General features: G+C 38.5%; 1 protein-coding gene across 3 annotated transcripts; it reads left to right on the forward strand.

The window, feature by feature from the left end:
* The first annotated feature begins 163 nt into the window (after positions 1–163).
* On the forward strand, positions 164–11,798 carry LOC115106937 (cyclin-dependent kinase inhibitor 1-like). Of its 3 annotated transcripts, none has more exons than XM_029630170.2 (3): positions 164–266; positions 8,157–8,659; positions 9,304–11,798. In XM_029630170.2, coding segments are annotated over exons 1-3 (564 nt in total). In that variant the 5' UTR covers positions 164–264; the 3' UTR covers positions 9,363–11,798. The 3 variants fall into 3 exon arrangements, with proteins under 3 accessions (XP_029486030.1, XP_029486029.1, XP_029486031.1); XM_029630169.2 differs by lacking the exon at positions 164–266 and adding an exon at positions 1,297–1,562; XM_029630171.2 differs by lacking the exon at positions 164–266 and adding an exon at positions 2,022–2,258.
* The last annotated feature ends 1,534 nt before the right edge of the window (positions 11,799–13,332 follow it).

Genomic DNA, 13,332 nt, shown 5'->3' on the forward strand with positions numbered 1-13,332 from the left:
CCTGAACAAACAGTCCCTATGACATCACCCCACAACCATGTAAGAACTGAAAGAGGAGAAAGGACCTATGAGGAAGGACATCCACTGGTATGTAATAAAGGAACAAGGAAGGAGAAATTACCTTAAGAGGTTAATAGTGACACCATATACATTACTTTAAAACTGGACTGTGTAGCTTAGACTACATGTCACTCTTATTGACAGATAAGCCTTGAATCACAAACATAACGTTTATGGGATAAAAAAGAAAAGGATTGGACTGAGATGTAAGTAGCCTATACAAGGACAACTAGCTATATCTATTAATTATGCAGGCTATAAACCAGGTTAGTTCATTAAATGTACTTTATGTAGGCTTATGTATCATATGTAGGAGATATGTGTTGAAAGGGAAAGGGGGATACCTAGTCAGTTGTACAACTAAATGCATTCAACTGAAATGTGTCTTCCGCATTTAACCCAACACCTCTGAAATGTTTATAGGCTGAAGATAGCGCATTAATTAGAACAAAGATGCAAATGTCATTATCATATTAATCACTAATCTTCCACTCAGTTATTCACTGGAAATGGTTAACAACTTTGTATAGCCTAACCAAACATTTTTTTTAAATATATGTTTAATCTTATTGACATAATTTAACCCTCTGTGAGAGTGTAAGAACAGGATACTAAACACATAAATTAAAATGTATAACAAGACATAAATCATCAATAATAATATGACACTTCAGCTGCAGTTTACACAGGCAGTTAAAATCTGATATTTTTTCCCATTAATTGGTCTTTTGACCAATCACATCAGGTCTTTTCACATCAGCTCTTTTTCAGAGCTAATTTGATTGGTCAAAAGACCAATTAGTGAAAAAAAGATCAGAATTGGCTGCCTGTGTAAACGCAGCCTTGTTGTTGTCCATATGTGGGCCTACTATAATAGTGTATTATTAAAGCTTTGTACATGTTTTAATACATTTTCATTAAATATTAGTTTATTTACACTAACATTGTAATTCAAGTTAGTTAGAATAATTAATTAATGTTAATTATGACTAATACTAATAGATAGCCCAATAGACTAACTAGACGAACATAATAGACTAACATAGGCCTTATGCTTGATCTGTAACCTACTGTTCTAAATAGTAATCTGACTGTCTCAAATATAGGTCAAACTTGAAAAAAACAGCGCAAAGCAACAAAAAAAAAACATTTTGTGCCTAGTAAATCCCATTGAGAACTTTTCGAGCGGGAGATGACTGTACCTAAATGAAACGTAGGTTATATAAACTGCGGGAGAAAAACAAAAACAAAATGGAGTAGAAGGTTGACTAGATCACGTTGAAATTCAACGTGACTTATGGTCTTTGAACGCAGCCTTTGCAAAACGTGACGCAATGCCAACATAAGAATGTGTCACATTCAAAAGAGCTGGGAAAATGGGTCCTACGTGCCAAGATATTTTACTTAGAGAGTATAACTCTGGCACAGTGCAGCAAGTCTTTGCGCGCAGTTCGAATCTTACCACTCACGGAACTTCAAAACTTTCTTTTGATGAAAACGAGGTAAGACATCTATTGAAAAACTCATAAAACGTTTCTTGATTTCAAGAAAGTAGTCCATACCAATGTTATTTTTATTGTATGCCAGATTTAGCATTAGCCTACACTCTTAGAAAAAAAGGGTTCCGTAACGGTTATTTGGCTGTCCCCATAGGATAACCCTTTTTGGATCCAGGTATAACTATTATGGGTTCCAAGTAGAACCCTCTGTGTGTGGAAAGAGTTCTACCTGGAACCAAAACGGGTTTTCATATGGGGACAGTCGAATAACCATTTTCGGTTCTAGATATAGCACTTTTTTTCGAAGTGCACTGAAGAATGCAAGGCCAGGGTGCACACATTTACCAACCCTTTGTGTCATATGATGACATTTATTTAAAGACATTAGGAATGACTGATTACATCAAGGTGTTTTCCTTGGGCATGGTCCAAGCTCCAAATCCCCGATTGTTATGATGATTATCACGTGATTAAGTCTTCTGTGGCGGTAGGACATCCCATTGCCTTGTTGGAACAAACAAGTCACATAAGGGGACAAGGGAGCGCAATAATTGGGAGCTTTTAAAGTTCTATTAGTTCATCGTGGACAGTGAAGAGTATCAGTCTATACTTCGGTGAGGCGCCTCATTTTATTTTTGAGCAACAACATCAGGAATCGCAACATTATTTCACATTTGAGTGCATCATTGGACACTGCTGGTAAGAGAAGTCACATATTGGCAGCATTTGAGAAGTTTTGCATTCTTATTCAGACTTTGCAGAGGCAAATCTGTGCTGTTTCGGGTTGTTATTGTCCGTGTGTATTTTCTCTGTTGCATCTCATTGATCAACATCTCATGTAGTATGCGAATGTAACTGCGTCATCTGTGATGTATACTTCTGCTGTGCTATCTTCAATAAGGCTCATTTGAATCTATTTTGACATCTGGCAATGATTTCGGGTGCCGTACTCTTAAAATGTGTTTCAAACTTTTTCTCATCTTATCGCCTATTTGGAGAAGTTGGACATAATTATTATCGGAGGTTGAGAATGTTTGTGTGGGTCTGGGGATTCCAGAGAGTTGTAAATGATCTAGTTACCGCGCCCACTTTTTCGACGCGAACAACTTTCACTCGCAAGAGTTGAGCTGTTGCTGTTGAAGGGATGAGTTTCTATTCGTTTAGGATAATGTTGTTATTTTCATAAAAAAATATGTTATTGGAAAGAATACTTATTTCAATCAAAGGATTTAACGTAAAACTTGTTTTCAAACCACGTTGAAAATATTTGTTATTCACTGAACAGGCTAATAAGAATATTCTCAAACTGCGTCATGAACGCAGTGTAGAGTATGGGCATCTATGGCATAGTAGGACTAACGTATATCATACAAAGCCTACTATAATCTTTATGATTAAGCTTTATGTAAGTCATTCAATATCTATAGCTAAAGAGCAACGAATATAATGTACATTTGTTTTAACACAGTTGACAGGCCATGCTCAACCCCATCAATTCCCTGGCTCTCGCTCCTGTTTTCCTCAAGATTCTTACACTCAAACAAATGCTGGGTTAAAAACAACACAATTTGTGTTATTTGGTAACTCAGCACAAGGTAAATATTGGACAGAACACATGCTGAATTCTTACTTGAATAACCCAACATGTTGGGCTTACCCCAACATGGGTTCATTTAACCATCAATCATGTTTTTATTTACTTTCAGCAACTCGGGTCTTTTTTTTACAATGTTCTTTTCAGGAGGGGTTTCCTATAAGGGATGTGGCTTTCAGATCGTCTCTGACGTGGCCAAAAGTAACTAAGTGTCATTCTTGTTCATGATGTTAAGTTTGTACAGTGCAAAATAAAATGTTCCTAGAATATTTTTGCACATGACATATTTTAATATAAAATGAGTAACATTACTATTACTATTTCCATATTGTAACAAAGTGCTAACTATCCCAACAATAGGCTCTTAAGGAACTCATACAGTTGTGTAAGCCTCATTAAAGCTATAAAAGTGTCAGTGTTCAACCTTAAAATGTGTTAACCATTAGGGATGTGACAAATAGTAAAACTTTCTTAATGTTTAAACCTCCATTTTTTAAAATCAGTTTTCCGTTGAAACACTATGACAAATTCATAAAAATCTACTTGAAATCACAATGCAGATGCGCTGCTGCAAACAACTATTTGGGGTCTCACGGGGTTGCCTTTTCAGGTGGTTAAGCATTCCACCCAGTGGTGATTTTAGCATGAAAATCTTGGTGGCAGAAAAAAAGATTTGGGATGGCTGACTTGCTTAAACAAATGTGATTTCTACTGACAATTGAGATGTACAAACTATGGCATAAGGGGACGACAAGCGGATGAGATGCAATCCGTAATTTCGATTAAGACATTAATGAGCGATCTAAGACGGACGTAGTTAATATAACTATTTGTTCAGCACTTTTGAAATGTACGGCGACAGAATTCAGAACAAGGGCTGTTCTTACAGTGTACAACAAGTCAGAACCGTAGGATAAATAAAGGGGGCATATAAACAGACAAAAAAAGCTCTTACAATATTCAATGTTTACATTTCTCAAAAACAGGTTATAGGCTACATGTGCACCACCAAGTTAGAAAAGTAGGCGAAATTAAGAGGAAAAAATAAAAGAGATTTAAGAAAGAAAAAAATAGACAATTATTAAGGTAAACATTGAACGCTGTTTGGGTCTTTGTGTGTCAAAAAAGATACACGTCATATAACACTATTTATATGACGAATTAAATAAGCTTTTAAATTGACACATCAAATAACACAAATATGTAGAATGTTGTGTGTGCTGAATTTGCACGTGCAAGCCAAGCGTCACCACTACTATCAGTAGCACTGTCAAAGCTGTACAAAAAAAGTTAGTAAACAAGCAAACACCGGCCAGGAATGATGTGTTTACAATACCGCGTTGGTGAAAATAGACCAAATTATTAGGGTGAGGCACATGGGCTACTAACAGCTTACTACACAACATACACTTAGTATTACTTTCTTCTCTATAGTACACATATCTCTCTGGCATCCTACATCATTTATGAAGCAGCATAAGACATTTTTGGACTCTCGTTGTTGTGATTTGCTTTCCTTTGTGGGCAAATTTTGTCATCAAAGAGAAAGATGACGAATTTACAATTTGCGAGTTGAATGACCGTGCAAAATGCATTTTCCCAGTTTGAACTGTTTATTCCAGACTTCCCAGTTGCAATGCTTGCAGTTAGCCACTGTCACTGATTCCTTACAAACCACTCATTGTTGAATTTGCGATCTCCAAATTGTTGTGTAATGTTTATATCCAATGGTCGATGAGCACCGGTACGTTTTATCTATAGTTTCTCTTCATTATTTATCTTCAAATGACAAGGATTAAAAAGGATTTGCCAGTAGATTGTCGACTTGATTCATGATGATGACCGCTAGCTAAGATTGTGAAAGTAAGATGTTGACATGATCAGTCCAATCAAAGCTACTGTACATATAACGTGATTTTGATTTCATTTCTGTGGCCAATGACCTTGAGCCTTCTTGGAAGGGCACTTATAATATAACTCTATGGAAGGACCCAAAGGGCTGAAATATTGATGTCTACCTTTTCTAAGGACTTAAGCTTGGGAATTGCATAAGGTTCCCATGAGTGACAGAACACTGAGCCAGTCACAGCGCAATGCTCCTATTTTCTGCTGGCCAGCCCCGCCACCACAGAAAGCACTGAGCTAGGCTGAAACACCTGCATTTTGGAGCTGCGGCTTTATTAACTCAATTATATACTGTATATATATTTGTACATTGTTTGCAAACTGATATGTGACACGTATTAATACCAAAATAACATGCAAAGCAGGCAAGAGTTCCCCCCAAAATATTAATATATATATATATTTGGTTTTTAAACAAAAAACAAGGGTCTCAAAAAAGGTGGGGCTCTGCCCTGAAACACAGGTCACCACTGATTATACCTGTACCTCCATTACTGTACCTCAATTCCACTTCAAAGTTTGCATTTCCTTCTCATTTAAGTGTTGCCATACAGGACTTCACTGCTGTCGCCTGCCTTTCTCTTGCCATTTTCCCAACTCTTAACGACGATGACATAGGGGTGGAGAGTCGACTCCAAATTAATATATTTCTGAGTGCAAGACTTGACTCATAAGATTTGGTAATTTTGGAATGGAGGAGACCGTCAGAGAATGCAAATACTTGCGTCTTTCATAGTGAGCTAGTGAAGGACGGAGGTAGAGGGATGGGCACAATATAGGCAGGTCGGCCACCATGCAGACAGATTCCGAACTGTGCACTCGGCCTATCTATCGACAATCAAGAGCTGCAACTTCAGTAAAGCAGGGCGTATCGTCAATGAATAGGCTACGATATTCTACACGCAACAAACCAAACACTGAACACAAGCTCTCATCATTAGGAAAGGAGGGGGAGAAAACAACCCAGCATCAATAACCCATCAGCTATTAAAGAAAACAACCCAGCATCAATAACACATCAGTTATTAAAGAAAACAACCCAGCATCAATAACACATCAGTTATTAAAGAAAACAACCCAGCATCAATAACACATCAGCTATTAAAGAAAACAACCCAGCATCAATAACACATCAGTTATTAAAGAAAACAACCCAGCATCAATAACACATCAGTTATTAAAGAAAACAACCCGGCATCAATAACCCATCAGTTATTAAAGAAAACAACCCGGCATCAATAACCCATCAGTTATTAAAGAAAACAACCCAGCATCAATAACCCATCAGTTATTAAAGAAAACAACCCGGCATCAATAACCCATCAGCTATTAAATAAAACAACCCAACTAATAGACCGAATGCCTGCAAACCAGCAGTTGAGTCATCCAAGCAACCCAGCATAGTGGCAGCGTAGCCTAGTGGTTAGAGCGTTGGACTAGTAACCGGAAGGTTGCAAGTTCAAACCCCCGAGCTGACAAGGTACAAATCTGTCGTTCTGCCCCTGTTCCTAGGCCGTCATTGAAAATAAGAATTTGTTCTTAACTGACTTGCCTAGTTAAATAAAGGTTAAATAAAAAAATGCATCTCTCAAAGTATAACACCCCAAAATTTGATTCAAACATTTATTATTTATTTTTTGGTGTGTTTTATTTTCAATTTGGCTGTTTCTTTGAGTTTTCTTTATAGATGAACGTCCTAAAAGGCTGTCCATCTGATCCATAAAACCTACTGTTCTCAATGTGGCAATGTGGAATAATGGTTTCTTTTACTCAAGCCCTTTTCTTTGTATGAGGGGGCTGGCATTTTAAGCCAGACGTTTTAATAGTTGCATCCCAGACGCTGTAAAGTTTGCCGTGTAACGATTTTTTTGGATGAGCCAAGGCGCAGGAATGGTCCACTGCCTGTCTGTTGCACCTTTTTCAGTGTGGTGGGTAACACTGTATTTCAAGGAGGCAAAATAATATGAAAAAAAAAGATCTAAGATGTTTCAGTGAAGGGAACTTTTGAGGGACTTTGTCATTATAGGACCTAGGATAGACTCAGCAAGGCAACTCTGACCAACCGAACAGGTATTCATTTCAGGAAGTCCGACTGTTACATGTGATCTATTGAATATGAATGAATATTTTCTAGACTTTGGAAGTCGTAATGTAGGCTGAATATTATTTTACTTGCTGTCACGTTTTGAAATATAATCGCTGTGGGGAATTATGTGACTTTGAACATTTGAACAAAAAAGCTGATCAGTCCACAATGAGTCTGAGTAGGAGTGCTGATCTAGGATCTGTCCATATAATCGTTTACACTATGATCTAAAAGACAAAACTGATCCTAGATCAGCACTCCTACTCTGAGAGGCTTTGTGGATACAGGGCCAGGTTTCCTTGATGGATAGAATATTTGCATGTCACAAAAAAAAGGTGGGAATTTATAACACTAATTTTAGACGGTTGTGAATAGTAAACTACAACAACGTGTAACATTCCTGAAGTTCAGAATGTATCCCTGCAATTACATGGGGTTACTAGAAGAGCACATGAAACATTCTCACGTGAGGTGAAACATTCTCCATACGTTTCCCGGTCCGCACCATGTGACCTTTCCTCCTGACCTCTCACCTCTGGCAGCCAGAGACCAGAGCAGGTTCATTTTTACCTACTTCATGTGTTCTTCTATTCTGATTCTGTGGATGTTGGAGATTTATTTGGTGTGTGGGTCTCTTACCATACGGTTAATTACCAAGAGCAGGGGTACTCAACTCTTACCCTACAATGTCCGGAGCCTGCTGGTTTTCTGTTCTACCTGATGATTAATTGCACACACTTGGTGTCCAAAGTCTAAATCAATCCCTGATTAGGGGGAACAATGAAAAAAATGCAGTGGAACTGTCTTCAAGGTCCAGAGTTGAATGTGACGGAGGTAGGGCATGTGTGTTTGATAACATTAAACTCAATGATGTCCCAAAAGGTCAAACGCTGGTATGAGTATGTGTGTGTTTGTGCGTAGCCTAAACCTAGACCACACCAATAGTGACCTGGGTCACACCTCATAGAAAAAACAGACACCTCACCTCTAACCATCTCCCTTTCTCTCTCAGGGACATTAAGATGGCGTCATCATCATTATCATCTGACGGGGCCATGCTGGTCTGTCGGAGTGTAGAGGAGCTGAAGCGCAGGGCCCAGGGCCCGGTGAGGAGGAACCTGTTTGGGCCTGTGGACCACGAGCAGCTGCAACAGGATTTCCAGAGGCACCTTGGTATGAGCGTGGAGTCGGCCAACAAGCGCTGGGACTTTGACTTCAACACCGGCCAGCCGGCCGCCAAGGGTGCCAGCGTGGAGTGGGAGGAGATGAAATTCCAGGATGTGCCGGCGTTCTACCGCAGCTGTGTGTTGAGGAAGCCGGTGATTGGCATCGACGGGCAGAGGGCGGGGAGAGAGAATGTCAGGTTGGCCCGGGCGTCGTCTCCAGCGTTGTCCAGCTGTGGTGAGGAGTACCTGGAGGTGACCACCAGGGAGAGCTATAGGATCCAGAGGCCAGAGAAGAAGACGGCCAGCCAGAGGGTAGGAGCAGTCAAACGGAGACAAGCCGCCATAACAGGTCCGTGTCAATGAACAATCTTTCCTCCCTCCTTTTTCCTTCTATTGGGCTTCATACAAAAGCCGTACGAAAAAAAGCAATAGAGAGTTAGTAGTATACACATTTTCTGACACAAATAGTGAGTCCAGAGGTTAACGTGACTATAATTATGATGATAATAAATAAATAATAGTAATAAATACAGTTGTATATTTTGTATTATTATTATTATAGCAACCATAAGCCCAGAGGTCTTCATTTAAAGAGAGATAATATAAGTTTACAGGTTGTTTTGAATGTCAAAAGAACCTGTTATTAACCTGTTATTAACCTGTTATTAACCATTGAGTGACAGTTGTGAATACCTCCGTGTGCTGACAAAAGCACTATGTGAACTATGTTAGGAACAGGCCATGCAACAAAACTGTGTTACCTGTGCTATGTCTCTAAACAGTTTATATAACCCTGTTATAAGCCTTGATGTGTGTGTCACAAATTGCACCCTATCCCCTATATCAAGTGCCCTACTTTTTACCCTCTGGGCCCTGGTTAAAAGTAGTGAACTATAGGGTGCCATTTGGGATGCACACATTATTTCCCTGATAGAACATTACTGGGACTGGGAACTAACACCTGTTCTCTCTCTCTCTGCTGGTCATCCACAGAATTCTTTGTCGTGAAGAAGAGGACGACCATGCATCACAAACGGTCCTCTCGGCAGTAAACACAGCCCAGGAAAGAGTGCAATTCAGTGGGCATGCTCCGTTTGGAAATCACCTCATTAAGATGGATATATCATTTCTGCAGCGTTCTGTAGCGACTCTGATGGCCGAAGAGCTCATAGCTACAATATGTCTTAAAGGAAGTGGAAAAGGAAGTGGTGGATGTTTGTATATATATTTATATAGCTGTATTTCATCTATATTTTCTAAGCTTGTATTATTGTCTAAGCTTTAGATTATACTGTGAAATAATTCAAATGCACTCATCAGGAAAAAACCTAAACGGCTCTGTTGTAAGAGATTTCTTCCAACAGTACCCTTGGTGTAGTATTTAACTCCCAACCACTTCGGCCCACACTCTAACTACCTCTCTAAGAGTAGTTCAACTATTCCTGACCTCACTCCACGTGTCGTCTTCAGTTTCACCACGGCTGTAAAAAGTATCAGCCACGCGAGTAAGAGGCCCCGGGGTCACCTCAGGTCAAATTGGCAACGTGACCATGATTAGCCTAGGGTGCAAAGGTCAACTGTGAAGTTCCAGCACTTAGGCTATCAGGCATCGATCGGTATGATAATGATACATCTTATTGAGCAGTAGTACTTCTCAGTAAATGTCTATTATTACGGTAATTGTTTTATTCCTAAGCCTTTTGGTGTGAGTATTATTACAGAGTGATATTTGGTGTCAGTAGGAAACGAGCTTAAATTAGCTTAAGTTCATTCTCAAATATTGTTATTATGGCTAGCATACACTTCACCGTTGGCACCACCGTCTCTGTACAATTTGGCAAAAATCTCAGTGCACAACTGAATAAAATAAATCGTTTTTATTTTATTTAGCTCCCTTTGTCTTTTTAAGGTAGTAAAACATATTCTTGGAAACTTTTTGGTAACAAAACTGAATATACCTTGTATGTTTGCTTTGTTGGCTGAATCCTTTTATCAACGTTGCCTTTTCTACTCTTGTCTTTGTATAATGGCAGCCTCTAGGTTTTGAACTCTTTCCTGTATGAAGGAATGTAGCTTTGACATTGTTTGGAATTGAAGTGAAATGGTGTTGCAGTTCACAAAAGTACATGAATCCTTAATGCATACGGAACATTCCAGGTTCTGTCAGTAAATGATTTTTTTTTTTACGAGGAGCTGAGCTGCAACACATTTCCATTCCTGTGCTAGAATACAAGACAGTTGTGACAACTGAGGCAGTTGACCAAAAAAAAAAACATATTATATGTGAGTCATCTGTAAGCGTTGGCTTGAGTCAAGGGACATAGAAATCCACATGCCTTAAGCATCTCCAAATCCATCTCAGATATACCTGTGATTAATATACAGTATCACAGATTCTGTCCGTTGGCATTGCATTCCAAACGTTATGCCGTTCATTCTCCATAGCCAGAGTCACATCGCAATACTGTAAATAATAGTGGGGGAAAAAAGCAGTCCTACAGGGAGTGCCTTTCCCTAAATGTGTCATGTTCGAACAAATAGACATAATCTGGATTACCTACCTCATTGAGTGATTGACAAAAATAATAGAAAAAAAGATATACAATTTTTTTTTTTTTTAAGTCAAATAATTCCAAATGATTTGTTGGAAACTACAGGAGATGATTTGTTATTGCTGTTCATAGCTGGTTCAGTGGGATAGCGGGTTCAGACCATAGGCTTTAGTTACACATCAGGTAAAAGTGTGTCAGAGTGATAGGACCCATTCCAGCTCAAAGCAGGACGGAGGAAACTCAAGTCCTCTGGGAGTCCTGAGCTTTGTTATTTTTATTTATTTATTTGATTTAACCTTTATTTAACCAGGAAGGGCTCATTGAGATTCAAATCTCCTTTTCCAAGAGCACCCTGGCCAAGATAGGCAGCACCAAGTCATTACAAAAAAAATGACAGACGTGAAATCTACAAGTAATCTAGTAGAAACCATTGAATTCACAAGAGTATAAAACAGTAAATTAAAAACATTGACAGGTCAGGGAATCAGCCTCAAAAGTTCTTCCAGTTTAAAAGTATTTTATACCAAATTCACCAATCGGGACAAGTTCTTCCAGTTTAAAAGCCCTTTACCAATTTCAGTTGGGACATTTGGAACAGTTAGCAGGATAAAGTCCAGCGAACGAAGAGAGTACTTTATTAATAGACCGCAACAGAATGATGTCCGAGACCCTGAATCAAAATGGTCTGGATCCAAAGAGGTTCTTATACCACCGCCCTCTTGACTTGCCGACGTAGAGAGTCATGTCAACAGAATGATGTGATCTCTGTTTACACACTTCACCTCACCAATGGAATCGGTTATCCATTTTTTATTTCATCATATTTGATGGTGTTTTTTGTGTGTGTGTTCGGACTTGAGTCTGTGTGTACGTTGGTTTATATGCGCCTGTCTTTCAATGTGTTCAAAATAAAAACTTTAAAAGTCTGTTAACTTATTTTTAACGATGTATCTTGTTTTTGAAGGGAAATAATTCTAAATGCCCTTTTGGTAAAACTAACGGATTATGTGTATTGCACTAAAACATTGACAAGATATTTCTGATTTTATAGAGCTACTCTCATGGAAGAGGAAGTGTTTAGAAAAACTAAACCGTCACTGCTGAACTGGGACACCGACTATGGGCTCATCATAGTTTGGGTCGGACACAAAATGATAAATAGATATTAGGTGCTTTCTTGGTATTACAACAGTGTTAAAACAAGGCAATACTCAGCCCTAATATTACTGACTGTACTGGTTTCACCAGAATTCCCTTTGCAAGCGAACTGTGATAAGTTAATGATCATAGATCTGCATACAGATACTGGGCTGCTCCATCCTGCACCCCCTGCCCAGTGTGTCCCACAGTGGCAAAATAAACTTTGCTCTAAATTGAATTCACCTGTCTATCGCAGGTGTATCAAAACATAGTATTGCATGCCTTATATGCATGAATGAATAATATCCTCGTATATGTTTTTGATAAGATAATGGCTAATGTATTGAAAGTGTACTACAATGTAATTACATGGGAGCAGAATATTAACTTTGATTTGGTAATAGTTTGAAAATAAAACGACAAATGTTGAAATTGTGGACATATTTGTGGAAGATTCATTGACCGGTTTTTGGTGCACTGTTGACTTTGATGTTAATTTGTTACAGTATGTTTCCGATCATTATTAAATGATATAAATATACACAAAGTATTGTTTTCTTAGACTGGTCTTCATTCATAATCTGCTACGTCCTTATACATTCATATGATCTTCAGTGTCAACAGCTGGAAAATCTAGTAGACCTACTAATTCAACACATATCAGGCCTACTAATTCAACACATATCAGGCCTACTAATTCAACACATATCAGGCCTACTAATTCTACACATATCAGGCCTACTAATTCAACACATATCAGGCCTACTAATTCAACACATATCAGGCCTACTAATTCTACACATATCAGGCCTACTAATTCAACACATATCAGGCCTACTAATTCAACACATATCAGGCCTACTAATTCAACACATATCAGGCCTACTAATTCAACACATATCAGGCCTACTAATTCTACACATATCAGGCCTACTAATTCTACACATATCAGGCCTACTAATTCAACACATATCAGGCCTACTAATTCTACACATATCAGGCCTACTAATTGAACACATATCAGGCCTACTAATTCAACACATATCAGGCCTACTAATTCAACACATATCAGGCCTACTAATTCTACACATATCAGGCCTACTAATTCAACACATATCAGGCCTACTAATTCTACACATATCAGGCCTACTAATTCAACACATATCAGGCCTACTAATTCAACACATATCAGGCCTACTAATTCAACACATATCAGGCCTACTAATTCAACACATATTAGGCCTACTAATTCTACACATATTATGCCTACTAATTCTATTAGGCCTACTAATTCTACACATATTAAGTCTACTAATTCTATTAGGCCTAC

This window comes from Oncorhynchus nerka, linkage group LG23 (assembly GCF_034236695.1).
Source record: "Oncorhynchus nerka isolate Pitt River linkage group LG23, Oner_Uvic_2.0, whole genome shotgun sequence".
Taxonomy (NCBI): Eukaryota; Metazoa; Chordata; class Actinopteri; order Salmoniformes; family Salmonidae; genus Oncorhynchus; species Oncorhynchus nerka.

Bases quoted from the DNA above. Each gene is read 5' to 3' on its own strand.
- LOC115106937 (XM_029630169.2), top strand. The intron at 8,660-9,303 runs GTCCGTGTCAAT...GGTCATCCACAG, and splicing joins GAGACAAGCCGCCATAACAG to AATTCTTTGTCGTGAAGAAG.